Consider the following 23142-nt stretch of genomic DNA (forward strand, 5'->3'; position numbering starts at 1 on the left):
CGTCTCTCCTGCTCCTGCTCCCGCCTCCCTCTATAGGGCCCGCCTAGAACACCAGCTGATTGGTGGAGTCTCTCGTGAACGTTGGCCTTTCGTCCAACCACGGAGAGAGCTGAATCTGAGTGGGGCGGGTCTGGATGTAGACAGAGCCTATTGGGTACAGGCCACGCCGCAGAGGGGGGCGGGGATACGCGTGCGTCCTGTCAAGGCGCGCTTCCGGCAGCCGTTGAAAAATGGCGACTGTCGCCGAGCTCAAGGCCGGTGAGTGCGAGCGGGGAGATGACCGGGTGGGAAATCTAAGGGCTTGCCCCTCATGAAAAGGATGGGAAGGAAGGCCTCGTTTCTGGAGGGCTCGTTCTGCGCGGTCTCGGGGCCTGCGGGGAGCGTCCGGCTGGTGCGGCGGCTCGGGGCCGGAAGTGGTTGCCCAGGGGTTGACCCGCTCCGAGCTGCTTGGAGCAGGAGTCCGGAATCTGCAGGTAGCCGGGCGGTCTCCAGGCCTGCGTCTTTCCAGCCCCCACCGGGGGCTGGCGGAGGGGAGGGGAGGGGAGGAGGGGGGGACCGAGGACCCGGGCGCTGATGACCATGGTCAGTGCCCGCCACGGTTCCGTGGTCGTCTTCGGCCTCTCGGGTGGGGTGTTGTCGTCAGCGATTGCGCCACTAGCTCGGGAGTTACCTGCTGGATTCCTTGTGGCCGCTCTGTGCCCGTTTCATGGCCTGGGAAACGGAGGCGCTGAGAGGTGAACTCGCGGGCCCCGACTAATGTAGCTAGCGAGAGGCAGGGGTGGGGGGCACCGGTGTGTGGAGTCTGAGCCCCAGGTCCCAGTCGCGGGGCTGTACTGCTGCGTTAGGATTAGAGCCCGTTCCAGGTGTCCGAAAACCCGAGGGCTAGAGCAGTTACTCTCAGGGACTTGGAGGGGAGGCGGAGAGAATCTGGTTCAGTTCCCAGGCATGGAAATGTGTGTCTGGGACGCCGTGCTGGTGAGCAGGAAGACGAGCGGACCTCTGAGAGTGCCTCTCGAGGCGGTGTTTATGGTATGGTGATTTTTTTTTTTGGAGATTTTTTTATTATTATTATTATTGTTATTATTTGAAAGAGTTACAGAGAGAGGTAGAGCCAGAGAAAGAGAGAAATCTTCCATTCCGCTGGTTCGCTCCCCAAATGACCGCAACGGCCAGAGCTGAGCTGATCGGAAGCCAGGAGCCAGAAGCTTCTTCTGGGTCTCCCACGCAGGTGCAAGGGCCCAAGGAGTTGGGTCAGCTTCCACTGCTTTCCCAGGCCATAGCAGAGCTGGATGGGAAGTGGAGCAGCCGGGACTCGAACCGGTGCTCACATGGAATGCTGGCTCTGCAGGTGGCGGCGTTACCCACTGCGCCACAGCGCTGGCCCCAGGGCTACTTCTGTATATATAATTAGTTTTTTTTTTTTCCTGCATTCCCCAGTTCTGTATGTACTTTGTGTTGAAGAGAAACCCAGTGAAGACTTGTTTGCCAACCAGTCATCGTATGTTTTGTGGACTTTTATGTTTTTAAGCACTCACATCGTACTTCACGTTTCTGTTTATTGTGGCACGCTTACTTGGTGCCTTTGATGCAGTAGTAAGCTGCATTTGACTGATGGAATACAACATTGGATTGTAAAGCTCCTAGATAACATTTCTCGAGCTCTCACTGTATTCTCAGCCCTCTGGATGAGATGCGTGGGTTTGTGGAATTGTCATTTAGCCATCAGGACTGTTTGATAAAAGAAGGTTCCAGAGCACTGCAAGGGGTGGTGCCAGTTCAGCCCGAAGCCTTTGATCACCTATACTGAGTTCTTGAGATCAATCCCATTTACGCGAACTGACACTTGTTAACGGTGACCTTGGTCCATCGAGTTGGGTTACATTTACCATCCACTCCCCTGACTCCTTAAGATGTCATACAGGCACATAGGAGATTTCTATCTAGACTTAAACTTTCAAAATCCTACTATTTTAAGCAATTAACCCAGGATTGACTTTTTTTTTTTGTTTGTTTGTTTAAACCACTTGTTTATTCAGAATGGGTTCTAGATATCAGTAGTTTTTACGCCAGGAAGGTGACATATCCCTCCTTGTATGGCGTGTACTGTTTTCCTTAATCATCTTTCTGGATCAGAGGTTGTTAATGACACACAGAACCTGTTTGTGGTGACAGACACTCCTGAAAATGGATGAGAGACTGGCATTTAAAGTCAGGTCCCGGTGAGTTAACTGTAACTCCATCCTCTCCTCTCTCCTCGCTAAATAATAGATTTTAGACTGTAGTCTCACACAGTGAAGATGCTGTAGGGATGAACTTGAATTTCCTCCAGTGTTAAAAGTAAATCACTGAAACTTGGGACCTTTATTTTTGATTACAAACATGCCCTATGGTACTTAATGCCACTGAGTCAGTCACGAAGTTTAGGTTTGTGCCCTTCACCTCTTAAACATCTTCAAGGTATGCCTAACAGTGACAAAATTTGTTCTGTAACCGGATCCTTGCTGTTTTATATTTAACAGTGTTAAGGGACACTTTGGAAAAAAAGGGAGTATTGGGGCATTTAAAAGCCAGAATCCGAGCTGAAGTGTTCAATGCCCTGGATGATGACCGTGAGCCCCGGCCAGCGTTGTCCCATGAAAACCTGCTCATTAATGAGTTAATTCGGGAGTATCTGGAATTCAACAAATACAAGTACACAGCGTCTGTCCTCATGGCAGGTGAGTGCTCACCGTTCATTCCTGGGACAACGTCTGCTTGTTCCCCTCCCCAGTCCTTGGGGAGTGTGTACCCTGGAAATGTCATTCCATTACCAAACCGCAGTGTTTGGGTGACCAGAGCATAGAAATTATGACTCTTGGGAGTTCTCACGAGGCTGAACTGTGCGGGAAGTAGACACTTAAACAGGCACCCAAAACCAGGTGTGTGCTTTGAAAAAGTCGTCTTTATTTCCTGATGCAGAGAATAAACAACTGTTGACATCTTACCCCGTTTGCTGATGCATATGCTTTTAAAGCATGTAAAGATTACACGTATCTTTATTAAAAAGTATTTAAGATGTTGGAGCTAAGAACGGCAAATTATTGCTGTGTGTTGGTTAAGGATATATACCACGGTATGTGAAAACTGGTGTTTAAAAAACATGAGGTGGGAAATTGCAAATGCGCACCCTAGTGATGGGAGGGAGAGCAATGGTATTGGGAGAAGGGGGTGAGTAGTTCAAGAGACATTCATCTGTTAAATTTTTATTTAAGAAAATATTAAAAAACACACTCTGTAGTCTAACAGTTATTACCTGGGGTCGTGAGAGTGTTTTCCACATCTTCTGCTGACTTTGTGGATGTCTTCTCCCAGGAGAATGAGCAGAGTCTAAATACGCAGGTGCCTGGTAGTTGAGCCCGTGGGCCCCTCCCGGCTGGGGGGAGGACTGCAGTCGGGGGTGGTCAGGAGCACCTGTGTGTGCATCATTTGACTTCCTTGTGTCAAGTTTTATCTGTGCTTTAAGATGGTTTCACACCTCTGAGATATGCCTCACTGAAGGAAAGAAACCACAAACTAGGTTTTAGAAGGGAGTTTTCCGTTGCAGATCCTACACTTGATGTTAAGTGTACCTCTTAACTTTTTGTGTAAAGACCGGTGTTTGTATTGGTTTAAAGACTTTTTAAGAAAGATTTACTGGGGCTGGCGTTGTGGTGTAGCAGTGCTGCCAGTTCCAACCCCAGCTGCTCTACTTCCCATCTAGCTCCTTGCAAATGCACCTGGGAAAGCAGTGGAGGATGGCCCAAGTGCTTAGGCCCCTGCACCCACGTGGGAGACCCGGAAGAAGCTCCTGGCCATTGTGGACATCTGGGGAGTGAAACAGTGGATGAAAGCTCTCTCTCTGTCTTTCTCTCTCTCTCTCTCTCTGTAACTCTGCCTTTCAAATTAATTTTTTAAATGAAAGATTATTTATTATTTAATTGAAAGGCAGAATGACAGCAATAGAGAGCTTTGATGTCAGTATCTCTGCTTTCCTCAGTTTGTTGTAGATGGCTACATAATGCTATTAACAGGAAGAAAAGAAAACCATCATGACAATATCAGTGTCTTGGTCTTGGGCTTCCCTAGGATAAAATATAGTGATAATGGTTTCATATTAAATGTTTTGGCTTTTTGTTTAAAAAAAAAAAAAAAAAAACTGAGGTACAATTTACATGTAATGTGATTGCCCTTTTTCAGTATACAGTTGTATAGATTTTTGTCAAACCCGTTCACTCGTGTTTCCACTACCACAGTCACAGTGCAGATACTGGACATTTCCATCACCTCCAGACTCTTCGTGCCCCTTCATAGTCAACGTGTTCATGTACTCCAGCCCCTGGCAGCAGCTGAGGTGCTGCTGTCTGTGCCTGACACTTGCCCTTCCCAGAGTGTCCCGGAAGGAGTCATATAGGATGTAACCCGTGAGCCTGCCTCCTGTGCCTTGGCAGAGTCCATTGGCCGTTGAGTGCTGGTGGTTGGTTTCTGGGAACAGCACTTCATGATATGACTGTGAACATTTGTTATCACTTGATAGGCATGTGGGTTGTTGCTAGTTTTTGGCAGTTAGGAAGCAAGTCTTTGTGTGTATATAAGTTTCTCCTGAACAGTTATGAGGGTTGCCAGGCTCTGGGGTTGGTGTATGCTTACCTTTATAGGAAAATTGCTCAGGGGCCGGCGCTGTGGCGTAGTGGATAAAGCTGTCGCCTGCAGTGCCGGCATCCCATGTGGGTGCCGGTTCGAGTCCCAGCTGTTCCACTTCCAATCCAACTCTCTGCTATGGCCTGGGAAAGCAGTAGAAGATGACCCAAGTCCTTGGGCCCCTGCACCCACGTGGAGAGACCTGGAGGAAACTCCTGGCTCCTGGCTTTAGATTGGTGCAGCTCTGGCCTTTGCAGCCAATTGGGGAGTGAACCAGCGGATGGAAAACTCTCTCTCTCTCTCTCTCTCTCTCTCTCTGCTTTTCCTTCTATCTCTGTGTAACTCTGACTTTCAAATAAATAAATTTAAAAAAAAAAAAAGAAAAGAAAAGAAAATTGCTCAGTAGTCCCCAAATGGCTGTACCATTTTGCTTTTCCACCAACAAAGTGTGAGAGCTTTGGCTGCCCCATGTCCTTGCCAGCCCTTCCTATTAAATGCAACTTTTAGAATTACTGCCATCAGTGGATTCTTTAAAAAAAATAATAATAAGTTATTGATGTTGTGCTCTGTTAAATTCATGGGCTTCCTAGAAAATAGGCTGAAGTCTAGAATTGTAGCTTAGATATAGAAACAGTATTTGGGGTGGGTGGGTCACAATTTAAGGCCCACAGATAACTTCCACCTTAAAAATTTATCTATTTGAGAGCTGGAGAGATAGAAGGAGAAACAGAAGAGCTCCCATCTGCTGGTTCACTCCCCAAATGCCCACTTAGAGTCTCTGGGTAGCGCTGAAACCAAGAACCTGCAGCCCAATCCAGGTCTCTCGTGGGTGGAAGGAACCCAGTTACTTGAACCATCACCACTGCCTCCCAGGTCTGCATTTAGTAGGAAGCCAGAATCGGGAGCAAAGCCGGGTTTCAGACACAGGCTGATGTGGGATGTTAGTCTTAACTTCTAGGCCAAACACCCACCTCATGAAGAGTAATTTTCCAACCAAAAGTTGGGGACTTTAAAAAGTGACTTTGTTGGCCGGCGCCGCGGCTCACTAGGCTAATCCTCCGCCTTGCGGCGCCGGCACACCGGGTTCTAGTCCCGGTCGGGGCACCGATCCTGTCCCGGTTGCCCCTCTTCCAGGCCAGCTCTCTGCTGTGGCCCGGGAGTGCAGTGGAGGATGGCCCAAGTGCTTGGGCCCTGCACCCCATGGGAGACCAGGAGAAGCACCTGGCTCCTGCCATTGGATCAGCGCGGTGCGCCGGCCGCAGCGCGCTACCGCGGCGGCCATTGGAGGGTGAACCAACGGCAAAAGGAAGACCTTTCTCTCTGTCTCTCTCTCTCTCTCACTGTCCACTCTGCCTGTCCAAAAAAAAAAAAAAAAAAGTGACTTTGTTAAACTATTAAGTTACACAAATGTGACAAAATAGATCTTTTTTTTTTTTTTTTGACAGGCAGAGGAGACAGAGAGAGAGACAGAGAGAAAGGTCTTCCTTTTTCGTTGGCTCACCCCCCCAATGGCTGCTGCAGCCAGCACACCACGCTGATCCGAAGCCAGGAGCCAGGTGCTTCTCCTGGTCTCCCTTGCGGGTGCAGGGCCCAAACACTTGGGCCATCCTCCACTGCACTCCCGGGTCACAGCAGAGAGCTGGACTGGAAGAGGAGCAACTGGGACTTAATCCGTCGCCCCAACCGGGACTAGAACTTGGTGTGCCGGCGCTGCAGGCGGAGGATTAGCCTATTAAGCTGTGGCGCCAGCCAACAAAATAGATCTTTTAAAAAGATTTATTTATTTGAAAGGCAGAGTTACAGAGAGGCAGAGAGAGGCAGAGAGAGAGAGCGAGAGAGCGCTTGCATCCACTGGTTCACTCCCCAAATGGCCACAACAGCCAGGGCTGGGCCAGGCAGGAGCTGGGAGCTTCTTCTGGGTCTCCCACGTGGCTGCACACTTGGGCTGTCCTCTTCTGCTTTTCCAGGTGCATTAGCGGGAAGCTAGATTGCAAGTGGAGCAGCCAGGACTCAAACCGGTGCCCTTATGGGATGCCAGAGCTGCAGGTGGTGACTTTTTCCACTATGCTCAGCACCAGCTCCCAAAAGGCAGGTATTTTAGAAATCACACAGTCACATGCACTTGGATCTGTCTTGGTATGTGCTGTCATCCCAAGTCTGATAAATGTGTATACCTGGTAAGTGTGATTCTTATCAAAATCATATCACTTTTTAGAATTATAGACTCAGTGTTTTCATGACTTTCTCCCCCCAGAATCTGGCCAACCCGTAGTTCCATTGGACAGACAATTTCTCATTCGTGAACTAAACGCATTTGAAGAGTCCAAGGATAACACAGTGTAAGAATTTTTTAAAGTAGGTTCTCAGATATTATTTTACTGGAGTCATAACTGCATGGAGGTGGTTTTATTTCACTTTGGCAGGTATTTATTGAGATCTAGTGTGTGTCAAGCAGGTGCTAAAGGCCAGACGTGCAGCAATGAACAAGTCGGTCGATGGCTCTGCTCACTGGAGTGGAAATTCTGGAGGCTTCAGGGAATTAGACTCTCCTTCTTTCTCAGGTTTACTCTTCTTGGCTTTTGGATCTTTTTTTTCTTTTTTCTTTTGAAGCTTTGCTCTGTCGATTGTTTTCTTCTTCATATTTAACTCTTCCTGCTCCTGCTTCCTCCATTTGAAGTTGGGAATGTGTTCAGATTTCCCGTCTACTAAAAAACAAAAACAAAATTGTTTGTGAATTCCCAACGCCTAGTCCCTGCTCCAGGAGCCTTTTCACCACCATGCTTACTGAACCAACCGTCTGCTTTCCATTTTTGTTTCCTTTCTGCTTGTTGTTAAGTTTTTATGTATTTTCATTTTATTTGAAAGACAGATCTTCCATCTGCTTGTTTACTCCCCAAATGCCTGCAACAGGCAGAAGTTGGGCCACGCCAAAGCTGGGAGCCCAGGACTTCATCCAGGTCTTCCATGTGGGTAGCGGGAACCCAAGTACTTGAGCATCGTGTGCTGCCTCCCAGGACATGAGTTAGCAGGAAGCTGGATCGGAAGCAGAGGAGCTGGGACTTGAACCGGGCATCTCCAGCGTGGAATGCAGGTGTCCCAGTTAGTGACTTACCCCTGAGTTAATCACCGCCTCCAGTGCTTTCTGTTTCTATTACCTTCTGTGTTAAGCTTCGTGTGTGTTAATTCATGCCTCACTGTTTATACTGAATTATGTTTTGGAAAAGGAGAATGACCACTTTCTAGTAGTTTCTTAGTTCTTTGTGTAGATCAGTGTTTCCAAAGCTGTTTCTGGAGGGTCCCTAAATTTCAAAAACAACTGTAGTACAGAATTCAAAGCAGCCTTCCCCCAATGAGAAATGTCTCCGAAGGCTGTGTTTTCTCTTCCTAAAAGTTCGTGGAACTTTTCATTCTACTTCATAATATACTGTGTTTAGCACAATCATGTTTCAGATTATATGCCAGTGAACTTTAAAGTCTTAGTGTAAAATTAATGTTCCAGGGTCATTCATTTGTTATGTTTATCCTGTACTACGTGCCAAGCTCTGCACCAGTGTGGGTGCACACACGTGGTTCTAACTTGAGATGCTCAATGTTACTAGAGTGTCTGCAGTGTTTTATAGATTGACTACTCTTCGTTCAAACTTTTTTTTTCAAGATTTATTTATTTATTAAAAGGCAGAGTGTGAGAGGGGGAGAGGTAGAAAGAGCAAGATCTTCCATCTGCTGATTCATTCCCCAAATTCTGCAATAGCCAGGATTAGAACAGGCCAGACAGGGCTGGCACTGTTGTGTAGCAGGTAAAGCTGCCTGCTGCAGTCCTGGCATCTCATATGAGCGCTGCTTTGAGTCCCGGCTGCTTCACTTCTGATCCAGCTCTCTATGGCCTGGGAAAGCAGTAGAAGATGGCCAAAGTCCTTGGGCCCCTACACCCACGTGGGAGACCTGGAAGAAGCTCTGGCTCCTGATCGGCGCAGCTCCAGCCATTGCGGCCATCCGGGGAGTGAACCAGCAGATGGGAGACTTCTCTCTCTCTTTCTCTGCCCCTGCCTCTCTGTAACTCTGTCTTTTAAATAAGTAAATAAATAGGTAGGTAGGTAGGTAGGTAGGTAGATAGATAGATAGATAGGTAGATAAACTCTTTTTAAAAAAAAAAAAGAACAGGCCGGCGCCGCGGCTCACTAGGCTCCAATTTGGTGCTTTTTTGCCTTTGTACAAACCGTTTCCTCAGCCTAGAAGCCTGGATCACCTCTTCTCCCTCTAAATGCTCATTGAGCATCTTTTATCTTCATTGGCTCTGTGCAGATTTTAACTCTTTGTGTCTTTTTTTAAATTAATTTATTTACTTGAAAGTCAGAGTTACACAGAGAGAGGAGAGGCAGAGAGAGAGAGAGGTCTTCCATCCTATGGTTCACTCCCCAATTGGCCATGACAACTGGAGCTGTGCCGATCTGAAGCCAGGAGCTTCTTCTGGGTCTCCCACGTGGTGCAGGGGCCCAAGGACTTGGGCCATCCTCCACTGCTTTCCCAGGCCATAGCAGAGAGCTGGATCAGAAGAAAAGCAGCCGGGACTCTAACCAGTGCCCATATGGGATACCGGCACTTCAGGCGATGGCTTTACCCGCTGAGCCACAGCGCTGACTCCTCTCTGTGTCATTTTTGCTTCTTTCTCCCTTGCAAGTTTTTGGATGATTTAATTTGTACTTTTATTGCATGTGTATTTCATTTATTCTTACAGGTTTGTTTTTTTTTTTAATATTTATTTATTTTAAAGGCAGAGTTAAGAGAAAGAGGGAGAGAGAAAGAGAAAGAGAGATCTTTCATCCACTGGTTCACTCTCCAGATAGCTGCAACAACCAGGGCTGGTGCCGGGCTTAAGCAGGGAGACAGGAGCTTCCTCTGGGTCTCACACATGGGTGCAGGGGCCCAAAGACCTGGGCCATCTTCTTAGATGGAATTCCGGGCTCCTGGTTGCAGTATGGCCTGGCCCTACGGTTGGAATCATTTGGGGGAATGAACCAGCAGATAGAGGCTCTCGCTCTCTCTGATGCTCTGCCTTTCAAGTAAATAAAACTGTTAAAAAAAAATAGCATTTAGTTTTAGTATTTATTGAGCATGTAGGCTCCATCTAGCTAAGTGCTCTCAAAAGGCTTTGTAAACCTGAGACATGGGTGAGTGTAACAAGCTGACCGCTTGTCCACATGCCTCGCGATTAGACACTGACTTGAAAGACCACGGACAAGAAAAGGCAGTAGCAGGAATGGTTAGGATAAAGCTCGTTTGAGTAGGGTAGTTAGAACTTGTTTTACTTGTAGTGAAAATGACAGTTACGCATTGTAAAAAGTGGAGATAGCATGGAAGAGTATTCATGGAAGAGGAAAACTTACTGTTTCCCACCCTGCCCACTGAGATGCAGTCTCACTACCCGCAGATGGCCACTGGTGGGCTGGGTGTGGCTGAACGGTTAAGCCACCGCGTGGGATGACCGCACCCCGTGTTGGAGTGCAGGTGTGAGTCCCAGCTGTTCGGCTGCCAGTCTAGCTTCCTGCCAGTGCCCTTCAGAAGCCCAAGCACTTGGATTGCTGCCACCCATGTGGGAGACCCAGGTGGAGTCTGGCCAGGCGTGGCCCTAGGTGTTGCAGGCATTTGGGAAGTGAACAAGCAGATGGGAGATCTGTTTGTCTCTGTCACTCTGCCTTTCAAGTAAACAAGTTTTAAAGGAGCAGAAGATTACCACTGGCAACTGTCTCTTGCATTTGTTCACATAACACTATCTGTTTAAACCTCTGTATATATTTTCTTCTACATGTAGAAGGAATTGGACCCTGCAACTTGTTTTTCATAGCAGCTTACACCCATCTTCATTTTTCTTGTTTTTAAAGTTATGAGTTACTTCAGGCACACAGAGAAAAAGAGTGACCTAATGGACATCTGTGTTCCTGCCGTTCAGATTTGGGATGTTATTTTCTGTCTCAGAGTTGTTTAACTACATAAAATGTTAGGGGTACCTTTGAAGACCACCTGTCGTGTCCCCATCCCTCTCTGTCACGACCATGTTTTCCTTTGTGTTTTAAACAACTCAGTAGTGCTCCCTGTATCATAACTGATTTATACAATGTCTTATCGCTGGACATTTAGTTTGTTTTTAGTGTCCTGCTATTGTCGGAGACATTGGTCATTTAAAATATCTGATGTCGTGCTATGTGCCGGGCACTGGTGTGGGCCTGGGGATGCCACAGTACACATTACTGACTACAGAGTTTGCAGTGCTTGTCCTGTGTTCTCACCGCACAAGGCTGTCTGCTGGGAAAGGCGCTGCACACGTCCCCTTAGAGATCCATCTTGCACGCTAATATAGTAATTGCTCCAAGAAATCCTGCAGTATAGAGAATCCTGCTTATCTAACTCAGGCTCTCCAAACTCACTTGACTAAGGAATCTTTTTTTCTTTCTTGGCATAGTTTTTCACATTCTGTGGAGCTAGTGTTCATGGATGCAAGTAGTTACTACACTTGATCGTAGCCAAAAGGCCCAGAAGCGGTGATGCAAATTTGAATGAGTGTTAGACAAAAGAGTGGGTAACACTTTAAAATATATACATTTTGACAATTTTTGAAAAGTCTGAAAATGATACAGTTGAGAACACAGAAAAAAATAATTTGGAGGAGTCTTAAGGGTGGCTTAACGTGAGTTGGACGGGGACAGAATTGTGGCTGCAGTGGGGTAAACCACCTCCTGTGATGCCTACATCCCATATGAGCACCAATTCAAGTGCAGGCTGCTCCATTTCTGATCCTGCTCCCTGCTGTTGTGACTGGGAAGGCAGCAGAGGATGGCCCGAGTACCTGGTCCCTGGCTCCCTGCTCTGGTGGATGTGCTTGCAAAGGGCTCATTGCCAAGGCTGTTGGTAGGAAACCTCGATTCCTTGCCCCAGGTTCCTTTCTGTGGGGTTTCTGGAGCATCTCACACACCTGACTTTCCCCATGGGCAGGAAGCCATTTGGACCTGGTATCTGTAGTTACACACTTGTTTTCTTGTTTATAAATTGGAGTTGATGAGCTGATGATTATGACATCACAAAATGAGCATAAAATGAAGAGAGGTGACAGTGTTTTGTAAACTTTGAGATAGCTTTAAGATATTGCCCAGCTCCCATGTAGCTTGCATTTATATGCCATTAATATGTGCCTGGTGCAGTTCTAAACACTGACATTGAGGAACTCAGTGCATACTAAGCCTGAGGTAGGGCCCGGGCTTCTCATGCAGAGAGGAAGAAATATGAGGCTGGCTAGGTTAAGAATCCTGCGTAAGGGACAAACCCAGCAGCTTGGTGCTCAGGACATAAGACCTTCTTTGGATGAGGATCTATTCATTTAACAGACATTTATTCCGTGCCTGTTGTGTGTCACTGTCAGGTACTGGGTTATACTGAACTTTGGGATTTAAATGCTAAATACTGTGGCTTGATTAAAATTGTGTTTTCCTTTAGAAGAGATTTAACTTGTTAATATGTTTTCTCTGGGTTTAAAATTGTCATTCAAGTGGCTAGCACTGTGGCATAGTGGGCTAAGTCTCCACCTGCGGAGTCGGCATCCCATATGGGTGCCGATTCGAGTCCTGGCTCCTCCTCTTCTGTTCCAGCTCTCTGCTATGGCCTAGGAGAGCAGTGGAAGATGGCCATGTGGGAAGAAGCTCCTGGCTCCTGGCTTTGGATTGGCCCAGCTCCGGCCATTGCGGCCATTTGGAGAGTGAACCAGTGGATGGAGAGTGAACCAGTGGATGGAAGATCTTTCTGTCTCTCCTTCTCTTTGTAACTCTACCTCATAGATAAATAAAATCTTTAAAATTGCCATTCAAATTACATGGTACTCTTAAAAGAGTATGAACAGTTGCAATTTCAATAATAATGCAACTCAAAAGTTTTGTTTAAATTTATTTGGAAGTCAGGACAGACATCTCCCATCCACTGATTCATTCCCCAAATGCCCACAAATAGCCAGGGTTGGGTCAGGCTGAAGCTAGTAGGGTCTCTCAGATGGGTAGGAGGACCCAACTACTTGAGACATTACCTGCTGCCTCCCAGGGTACTCATTAGCAAGAAGCTGGATCAGAAGTGGAGCCAGGATGCGAATTAGGAACTCCAGTATGGATGCAGGTGTCTAAGCAGGATCTTAACGACTGTGCCAAATGCCTGCCCCCGTTCAGGTTTTTAAATCTAGTTAAAAACTTGTCCATTGGGTTAGAAGGTTACCTTTTAAAGAATAAGTGTGTTAAGCTTCTATTATGTGTGCAGATTTAACCTAATGTGTCTTTCCTGCTACAGACCTCTTTTGTATGGAATTTTAGCTCATTTCTTGCATGGAGCTAAGGATGGCTTCCAAAATGCATTTCTGAAAGAGTCTTCGCTTCAGCCTCCAAACCCAAACCTTGGCAGACAACCAAGTGGGAGGAAGCCAGTAGGTACGCATTTTCTAGCAAGTGTCTTTTCTTCCCGTATATTTGTTCCTTTGGTGGAGTTTTTCCTGATCTGTTGAATCATAGTTTATTTCTGCTTGTATCTAAACTTGTATTATTTAACTTCCAGAAAACAAAATGCCTCATGGAAAGGATATCTCGAGGGGAGAGGGAGACAGGGATGCCTGGGCAGGGCCTTAGCTGTAATGTCTGTACAAGAGTGCTGTAATGCCTGATGTCCACATACACTTAGAATCTTTGGAGCAGCTTAGGTCCCTTTTTTTTTTTTTTTTTTTTTTTTTTGGCAGGCAGAATGGACAGTGAGAGAGACAGAGAGAAAGGTCTTCCTTTGCCGTTGGTTCACCCTCCAATGGCCGCTGTGGCCGGCGCACCGTGCTGATCTGAAGCCAGGACCTAGGTGCCCCTCCTGGTCTCCCATGTGGGTGCAGGGCCCAAGCACTTGGGCCATCCTCCACTGCACTCCCAGGCCACAGCAGAGAGCTGGCCTGGAAGAGGGGCAACCGGGACAGAATCCGGTGCCCCAACCGGGACTAGAACCCGGTGTGCCAGCGCCACAAGGCGGAGGATTAGCTTATTGAGCCCCGGCGCCAGCCAAGCTTAGGTCCTTAATGTACTGAATAGAAAGCTTGTTATCAAGTGATTTTTTTTCCTCTTCAAGACTGAAAAATAAAAGTTAAGATTGCTGAATACAGATAAAGAAGTTTCAGTGTATGTGTCCATTACATTTTCAGAATACTTCTTAAAAATTAACTAGAAAGAGTTAGAAGAAGTAACAGAGGGAGAAAGGGGTCTTCCATCTGCTGGTCCACTCCCCAAGTAGCCACAATAGCTGGGGCGGGACCAGGCTGGAGCCAGAGCCAGAGCCAGGAACTCCATGCAGGTCTCCCACGTGGGTGGCAAGGGGTCCAAGCACATAGGCCGTCTTCTGCTGCTTTCCCAGGTGCACTAGCATAGAGCTGGATTGGAAGCTGAGCAGCTGTGCTCAAACTGGTCCTCTGACATGGGAGGCCAGTGTTACCTATGGTGATTTAAACTCCCATGCCCCTCGCCATATTTTATGGTGGAATGATAATTATTTGTAAATAACAGTCTTAGGAGAATCGCCCATATTTCTTTTAGAATACTCACTTTTCAGTTGAGCTCGCGTTCTGATTGCATCAGCAATAAGACCTCAGTTTGCTAATTTGACTTGAATGGGTTTTGTTTAGCTCAGAGTTTCCAGCTGGTAGGGCTGGATCTCTTTTTAAGCAGGACAGTGACTGGCGGTGCTCGGGCAGCTGAGAGACATCTTTATATGGAGAGCGGCAGAGGCAGCAGAGCAGCTTTGGGGGCCTGTTCTATGGAAAGCTCGGAAATGAGGATCACCCCGGAGCTCAGGGGAGGCCGACAGTGACTTTGCATATTATTTTCTTGATCATCAGAAATTTTCTTGGCACGATAGTAACTTCTTTGCACAAAGACTTGAAGAATTGTTAGCCAAAAATTGCATCATCTTTCAGTAACACACTTAAACAATTCCATTTGCTTTCTTAACTCCAGCCTACCATCTGAAGGTTACATAACTCTTGACAGCACTAAAAAGGTTATGAAGCTATTAAAATAATTATTCTTCAGATCACAGCCCTTATCAAAGCTCATCCAGCTGAAATATAAAACACTGAAACTGAATTCACATCTACTTGAAAATAAGTCCAAAGATGAAAGCATTTCTCATCAAAATGTTCAAAGCACTGAAAAAAAAATGAAGGGGGTTTATAAGGTATACTTACCTTTGAGATAATCCTTCGTAGTGCTGCTGGCTATTAATACTTCTAAGTAATTTTTTTGTTAAATAAAAATTGAGTTTTTTTTTAAATTTATTTATTTTAAAAGCAGTGTGACAGAGAGAGCGAGAAAGAGAGATCTGCCTTCTGCTGATTTACTTCTCAAATGCCTGTACCTGGAACTCCATCTTGGTCTCCCGACACGGGAGACAGGGACCTAAGTCCTTGAGCTGTCTTCCACTCTCATATTAGCAGGAAGCTGGGTCAGAAGCAGAATAGCTGGGACTTAAATCAGGCACTCTGAGGTGGGCTGAGGGTGTTACAAGTGACCGTTTAACCTACTGCACCATAGTGCCTGCCCCCAAAATTCAAGATTTCATAATAGAGAAAACTGTTACCAGTTCAACTGTTTTACATATTTGTCTCATGTACAAAAATAACAGACTTCATTTTTTATGGGACTTTTCTAGAAAACCTAATATTGTGATGTTTTAAAAATTGTTAACTTTGTCTGTCTGGCAAAGTTGCCTAAAATGAGGGTGAGATTTTCATCTGTTATCTAGACCTGTAAAATGGAATTCACAGTGAGGCTCATCAGCTTCTGAGGACTAACAAAACTGTGTGGACATCTCACCATCTTAAGAGTTAGGGGGCTAGTGGGGCCAGTGCATAGCGGGTAAGCCTCCACCTGCAGTGCTAGCATCCCATATGGGCACCGGTTCAAGTTCCAGCTGCTCCTCTTCTGATGCAGCTCTCTACTATGGCCTGGGAAAGCAGTAGAAGATGGTCCAAGTGCTTGGGCCCGTTTGGGCTATTATACTTCCTATTCAACTCTCTGCTCATGTGCACCAGAGGAGGCAGCAGATGGTGGTCCAAGTCCCTGCTATTCATGTGGGAGTCCCTAATGGAGTTCTTGGCTCCTGGCTCAGTCCTAGCTGTTGTAGCCATTTGGGGATGGAAGATCTGTCACACTGTCTTTCAAATAAATAAATGTTTAAAAGGGGAGGGGCTTAGAAAATCTTGTATCTGTTCTGGTGCTAATATTGCCTTTTTTTTATTTTATTTTATTTTTATTTTTGACAGGCAGAGTGGACAGTGAGAGAGAGACAGAGAGAAAGGTCTTCCTTTTGCCGTTGGTTCACCCTTCAATGGCCACCGCGGTAGCATGCTGCGGCCGGCGCACCGCGCTGATCCAATGGCAGGAGCCAGGTGCTTCTCCTGGTCTCCCATGGGGTGCAGGGCCCAAGCACTTGGGCCATCCTCCACTGCACTCCCTGGCCACAGCAGAGAGCTGGCCTGGAAGAGGGGCAACCGGGACAGGATCGGTGCCCCGATCGGGACTAGAACCCGGTGTGCCGGCGCTGCAAGGCGGAGGATTAGCCCAGTGAGCCGTGGCGCCGGCCTAATATTGCCTTTTTCTAATAGCTTGTCTAAATTTTTTTTTTTTTTTTTGACAGGCAGAGTGGACAGAGAGACAGAGAGAAAGGTCTTCCTTTTGCCATTGGTTTACCCTCCAATGGCCGCCGCGGCCAGCGCACTGCGGCCGGCGCACCGCACTGATCCGAAGGCAGGAGCCAGGTGCTTCTCCTGGTCTCCCATGCGGGTGCAGGGCCCAAGCACTTGGGCCATCCTCCACTGCACTCCCTGGCCACAGCAGAGAGCTGGCCTGAAAGAGGGGCAACCGGGACAGAATCCGGCGCCCCGACCGGGACTAGAACCCAGTGTGCCGGCGCCACAAGGCGGAGGATTAGCTTATTGAGCCACGGCGCTGGCCTAAATTTGTATTTTTCTCCAGTTCTCAAAATGCCACAAGAAAGGTTTTGTTTTGTCAGTTGTAGAATTGCTTAGGGGATTGGAGGCCTACATATTCTCAGAAATCTAGTTTTTACATGACATTGTCCTTGCTTTTTTTTTTTTTTTTTTTTTTAAGATTTTATTTATTCATTTGAGAGAGTTACAGAGAGAGGGAGGGAGAGGCAGAAAGGTCTTCCATCTGCTGGTTCACTCTGCAACAGCAGGAGCTAGGTCTATCCAAAGCCAAGAGCCAGGAGCTTCCTCCGGGTCTCCCTTGTGGGTGCAGGGGCCCAAGTAGTTGGGTCATCTTCTTCTGGTTTCCCAAGCCATAGCAGAGAGCTGGATCGGAAGAGGAACAGCCGGAACTTGAACTGGCGCCAGTGCCACAGGCGTAGGCTTAGCCTACTACACCACAGCACCGGCCCCTACATTGTCATTGCTCTTAAATACTGAGTCCCTTCAGTTTTTAATCTAGAGCGCTCTGTCCTCTACCATTTCACCCCCATGACAAAAGAAGTTGAGAGGAAACCACCGTCTTTGCTACTGCTAAAGTGCAGAGTGGCCACGGGGCCCTGGGTACTTCTGAGTGCTCTGGGAGCTTTGTTGTTTTGTTTTCGCTTTTAAGAATGTGTTTTACTGTTCCTGGGGCCGGCGCCGTGTCTCACTTGGCTAATCCCCTGTGGCACCGGCATCCCATATGGGTGCTGGGTTCTAGTTCTGGTTGCTCCGCTTCCAGTCCAGCCCTCTGCTGTGGCCCGGGAGTGCAGTGGAGGATGGCCCAAGTGCTTGGGCCCCTGCACCCGCATGGGAGACCAGGAAGAAGTACCTGGCTCCTGGCTTCAGATCAGCGTAGCTCCGGCCGTGGCGGCCATTTAGGGGGTGAACCAATGGAAGGAAGACCTTTCTCTCTCTCTCTCTGTCTAGCTCTATCTGTCAAAAAGAAAAAAAAAAAAAAAAGAAAAAAAAAAGATTGTGTTCTACAATTTCTGGTAGTTGACATTTTGGAGGGAGCATGTAAGTGCTGAGTTTTCTGCTTGTCTTAAGGGGGTGCTGCCAGCAGATGTTTTCATTTGAAGAGTGTTTTAAATTGAAGAGTTTTGGCATCCTTGAAAAGACTGATTGAACACCTTGTCCTTTCTTGCTAATTCCATTTCTTAAAAGAGAATTCTGTAGCCCCTTATACATGGATTCTAATCTAATCACTTTAAAAAAAAAAAAAGCCAAGGGCTAGTTCAAGTGTGTGGTGCAGTGGTTAAGATGTTGCCAGAGGTGTGCACATCCCATATCTGAGTGCCTGGGTTCAAGTTTCTGCTCTGAGTCCTATTCAGTTCATGTACAGCCCGGGAGTCAACAGGTGATGGCTGAAGTACTTGGGTCCCTACTACTCATGTTGGAGACCTGGATGGAATTCTAGGCTCCTGGCTTTTGCCTGGCCTAGCTCTGGCTATTGTAAGCATTTAGGAATGAGCCAGGGGATATAAGGTTGATCTCTCTCTCTCTCTCTCTTTCAAATAAATGAAAATAAATTTAAAAAGAATATCAAGGGGATGGGCATTTGGCCTAGCAGGTAGTATGCTTGCATCCCCCATCGCAGTACCTGGGTTTGGTACCCAGTTCCTGCTCCTGACTCCAGCTTCTGCTAACGCAGACCCTGAGAGGTCTGGCAGCCAGACCGAGTGCCCAGCTTCAGCACGGTCCACCCTTGGGACATTGCAGGCATTGGAGGAGTCAGTGAAAGATGAGATTGAGATCTTTCTCTAATAAATGAATTTTTTAAAAATCTTTCTAAAGTTCTATCTTTTTTTCCAAATCAGAATTTCTACAAATGAGAGATCTTTTTAAATAACTAGGGTGTTTATTACTAAGCATTTCTGATTACTTCAGTAGTACTACAAAATAGTGAATATTTTGTATATATTTTGTAAAGAATTCATGGAATATACCAGAGGTCTTCAGATAGTTCAGGAGTATTATCAAAAAACTATAGATGGGGGGAGGGGCCAGTGCTGTGGTGTAGTGGGTAAAACCGCTGCCTGTGGTGCCAGCATCCCACCTGGGCTCCTGTTTGAGTTCTGGCCGATCTAGTTCTGATCCAGCTCCCTGCTAACAGGCCTGGGAAAACAGCAGAGGACTGCACAAATCCTTGGGCACCTGCACCCACATGGGAATCGTGGAAGAAGCTCTTGGCTCGTGGCTTCAGATCAACCCAGCTCCAGCTGTTGTGACCATTAGGGGAGTGAACCAGTGGATGGAAGATCTCTCTCTCTGTCTTTCCCTCTCTCTCTCTCTAACTCTTTCAAATAAATAAAACTTAAAATTGCAAACTATAGATGGATTTCAAAGTTGTTTCTGTACCAACACGTGCCTTCTGCAAAAACTAGGCACAAATTTCAAAAAATTTTTGTAACAAAATAAACTTACATAGTTCCATTTTTCCATGAACTTTCTGAAGCACCCTCATACTACATCCTAACGTAGGTGTGGATTTCTGTTCATTTCAGATGATCACCTAAGAAAAGAGAGAGGGAAGAGTGCCGACGCGGAAGATCTTCGTGTGTCTCCGGCAGTGAAGAGATGACATGGCCTTCAGGGTATCTTTGTCCTAAAATTATTCTAGTCAGTAACTTATTTATTATCATGGTGTTACCAGTGTTGTAGAAATTGAGTTTCTACAAAACACATTGCCCCTCACGTTTTCCTTCGTTGGTGAATAAAAGCTAACTCTGTCATCTAGCTTACTGGAGTCGACTTGAAAGAAAACATGTGGGTTTTAGGGAGTATTTTAAAGGCCTTCAGGTTGATGAGACATGAAAGGGCTTTTCAGTACCTTGTACATTGTTCTAAACAAACACACAGGTCTGTGTATCCACACAAGTAGGCTCAGCTGTTTGACGTGGCACATTAATTAAATTCCTGTCAGCTGCAAAATTTGTAAGAAAATTCATTCATGTTTTAAAAATTTTAAATGACATTAAAACCAGAAAAAGAAACCCTATAATTTCTATAGTTTGATTTTTTTAAAAGTAGCTATTTTCACATAACCATTTATAAATAGGCTTAAATGTCTGAGTTACTATCTAAGGTTGAAATTTTCAACTAGAGAACAATGTACTTTCTCCTTCCTTTTGGCTTGCACTGGAAGGTTTAATTAAAAGGTAGAGGGATGAAATAATTTTTAATTTTGCTGTAAGTAAAACAAAGAGCTTATTTTATAAAGACTGTGAAATATACTTGAAGAGGCAGGCTTTGGAAGAAATAGCATAGTGACTTCTAAAAGGTGGGCCTGGTACACCTCCACGGGCTGTCAGTTGTGCACACAGATGAGTCGGAAAAGGGCCAGCCCACGCGCCCTCGGACCTGAAAGTCTTTTAAACATCAGTTTTGATTCTGAGGATAGAAAAACAGTAGCTCTTAGGATGCATTCCCTAAAATGGTCCTTTGATGGGTGTCTTCAGAATAGAACTTGGCCTGCGTACCTGTACTCTGACACCAGTTAGCTTAAATGTTTTCCACTAAGTGTAGTGGGCAAAATTGGCGTTCTCTGCAGGATATTGATCCTGTGCTTTGAAAATTATTGAAACTTTTGATTTTGTATTTAGTGATGTTAGTTTTCACTCACTAAAAGTTAACCAGGAATTTTTATCTAAATGCATAAACTGATTAATGCAACCTCTTTAATACCAAACTTCATAAGTCACAAGGTTTTGAGAGGCCCTGTTGTGGGGCTTAAAATCATATAAATATAGATAGATAGATGCCAAAGTATTGTAAGGCCAGTTTCCATTTTTAAGTCTGTAATATCTGATTACAGTGATGAATTCCATTGTGTTTTATGTGGGAATATAAATATCTCAATGCTTCCAGAGAACTTGGTTTACATCCAAGGATATTGGCAGTGGACACTAAGTTTACCTCAGGAATTACAATCATGTGGGATGAGATTCAGAAAAAATGCTGGAGTTTATCATTGTGGATGCTGACATAAAGTCATCAAAATGGGAGTGAAGTGGATTGTCACATAGTGCTTTTGTGTGCATTACTCTGTAATTTGTACCTAGACAATTTTTATACTTTTAATGTACCATTTAATAATAATAAAAAAGAATCCACTCACCTTTGCACAGAGGATGTCTGTTTCTTTGCCGTGTCATCAGAAGCCAGGTGCCAGAGGCAGAAGAGAGACGGGCTGGTCTCTGGACCCTCTGCGGGATCCTCCAAGACTTGGTTGTTGGAAGGCAGCGATTAAGGGTTGAGGGAGGGGGATTTGTCCTGATGTGTGAGGGCTCTTCAAAAAGCTCATGGGGACCAGCGTTCTCTTTCACCTCCATTTTCTGAGCTTTTTGAAGTAGCCTCTTGTGCCTCTGACAGCAGCCATATCACCTTTGAACAGTGACTGCTTAGGGTAGCGTGTAGGAATGGTGTCGGTCTCTGAGGGGCAGTAGTGTAGCCTGAGAGGCCATGTTTGGTTTGAAAATAGTATTATATGTGGAAAAGAAAAAAATAGTTTTTAAGACAGTATGAGATTTTTATGATTATCCAAAAGGGAGAACTTTGTGTTCCTACAAACTGAGAAAATCTGCTCTAGAAGTATCTAAACTTGAAATTTTTGAACGAACGATGCCAATTAGTTTACAATCCAGTAATCTTAAAAGGTGCATGAGCTGAGGCAGTTTAAAAACTCAAAGGACGAAAAGAAGAAATAAAGACAGGTGTGGAAGGAGAAGGAAGTAAGGGTACAGGAGTCCCCGGTGGCTGCTGTCGGTGTGACTGGGAGAAGTTACCTTCCAGAAACGCTGGAGCAGTTCTAGCAGAAAACCTGGACTAATGGAAAAATAGGAGCAGCGTTGAACCTGAAGAGGGGTTTAGGGAAGGGGAGTTTCAAACACGTGGGTAGTCTAAGAACTGGCCAGAGCCGAGGTGGCCTCTGCGGATGACAAGTGTATATGGTTGCATAGCATGAACTAATGGCTTCGTAATTATGTGCAGGGACACATCTGTGTATGACCCACATGCCTGTATGATTATGTCAACTTGGTGTGCTTCTTCACCCCAGCCTAAAGCCAAGTGTGCATGAAGGATTGCCACGGGTGAGAATGTGCCTTTAAAGGCATTGAGGGCACTTGCTTCCCAGCCATTGGTATTTTATTTTTCTAACAACAACTGTTATGCAAGGACTGTGTGGTCTTCATGAATTTTTGCTTAATGAAAGTGAGACAAAACTCCCTTTTTAAAAATAGACTTTATTTATTTTTTTGAGCAGTTTTAGACTCATGGCTGAATTGAGTGGAAAGTTTAGGGGCCTCCCATCTCCCCCTGCCCCCCACAGGTACGGCCTCTCCCACCACCAGCATCCTGTACCAGAGCAGTACGATGGTGACAGTGGCTGAACCTACACCGAGCCACAGCATTGTCACCCACATGCACTCGTGTGTTTTAGACACATGTATGGCAAATGTGTTCTCCATCTGCTTCACCTGTTCCAGAATGTTCTGTAGCTGGAAGATTCAGTATGTGGCTTTTTCAGATTGCCTTCCTTCTCTTAGTTCCTCTGTCTCCTTTCACGACTTGATAGCTCATTTCTTTCAGTGCTGAATATTATCCTACTGTTACTTATCCGCTCACCGAAGGACATCCTGATTGCTTCTAAGTCTGGCCAGTTATGAATAAACTATTAACATCTGTGTGCAGCTTTTTGGGTGTGGATGTAGATTCTAAGAAGTGTCATTTGCTGGATCGTATGCACATTTGTTGGTTTTGTGAACCCTAAAGCTACTTTAATTCGGGATTTCAGGACATTCTCTGATGGAGGTAGAGAATTGCGGTCCTGTAACACCGGAGGTGGAAATTGGTGGTGAGGGCAAGAGCGTGGCTGGTGTCTGTGCAGTGCAGTGTCGTGCCTGGAGACACATGGGGGCCACCAGGGTAAAGCAGAAGTGCTCTCCCGCAGGAGTGGGGCTGAGCCACACTCACAGGGAGGCAGATCTTGGGCCATGTCCACCTGACACACACACAGAAGGAAACACAGCTGGCCCCCATCTTCGGTGTTACTTAAAACTGGAGGGGATCACATGTTGGGGCTTTTTGAATGCAGTAGCAAATAAAAAGCTCTTTGATTCAGAAAAAAAGACCCCAAGAGAGAAATTTCCCCTCTGCCATCTTGTTTCACAAGTTCCTGGAAACTCCCATCAACAGCTCCTCAGAAAAGACACGCTGAGGAGAGTGGTCCGACAGCACTCGCTCAAAGTGACATTTGTAAAAAAACATTTTTCTCAAAATAACTGACCTTTTGAGCCATGAGAAATGAAACCGAGGCCTCTGAGTTAATTTGTTCGACACTGCAGTTTTGAAGACTCGGCATCGGAACTGCTTGGCTGGTTGTTGGCAGGGTTGCAGGTTAAAGACCCTCAGATTCTCATACTCTGTGGGGCAGGTGGGAGGCATTGGGGGTGGCGTTCCTG

The 23142-nt window shown here is 46.0% G+C and overlaps 1 protein-coding gene across 4 annotated transcripts; it reads left to right on the plus strand.

Moving 5' to 3' along the window:
- The first annotated feature begins 181 nt into the window (after window positions 1-181).
- Window positions 182-20805, plus strand: CEP20 (centrosomal protein 20). Of its 4 annotated transcripts, none has more exons than XM_062180020.1 (5): window positions 182-258; window positions 2520-2717; window positions 6911-6995; window positions 12976-13112; window positions 19186-20805. In XM_062180020.1, the coding sequence occupies exons 1-5, from the start codon at window positions 231-233 to the stop codon at window positions 19260-19262; spliced, it is 525 nt and encodes a 174-aa protein (XP_062036004.1). In that variant the 5' UTR covers window positions 182-230; the 3' UTR covers window positions 19263-20805. The 4 variants fall into 4 exon arrangements, with proteins under 4 accessions (XP_062036004.1, XP_062036007.1, XP_062036006.1 ...); XM_062180022.1 differs by lacking the exon at window positions 182-258 and adding an exon at window positions 597-734 and having other exon boundaries at window positions 12976-13108; window positions 19186-19275; XM_062180021.1 differs by lacking the exon at window positions 182-258 and adding an exon at window positions 608-734.
- Window positions 20806-23142: the final 2337 nt, after the last annotated feature.

This window comes from Lepus europaeus, chromosome 21, assembly GCF_033115175.1.
Source record: "Lepus europaeus isolate LE1 chromosome 21, mLepTim1.pri, whole genome shotgun sequence".
Lineage (NCBI taxonomy): Eukaryota > Metazoa > Chordata > Mammalia > Lagomorpha > Leporidae > Lepus > Lepus europaeus.

Bases quoted from the DNA above. Each gene is read 5' to 3' on its own strand.
- CEP20 (XM_062180020.1), top strand. From the start codon at position 231: ATGGCGACTGTCGCCGAGCTCAAGGCCG. The intron at 259-2,519 runs GTGAGTGCGAGC...TATATTTAACAG, and splicing joins TGTCGCCGAGCTCAAGGCCG to TGTTAAGGGACACTTTGGAA. The intron at 13,113-19,185 runs GTACGCATTTTC...TGTTCATTTCAG, and splicing joins AAGTGGGAGGAAGCCAGTAG to ATGATCACCTAAGAAAAGAG.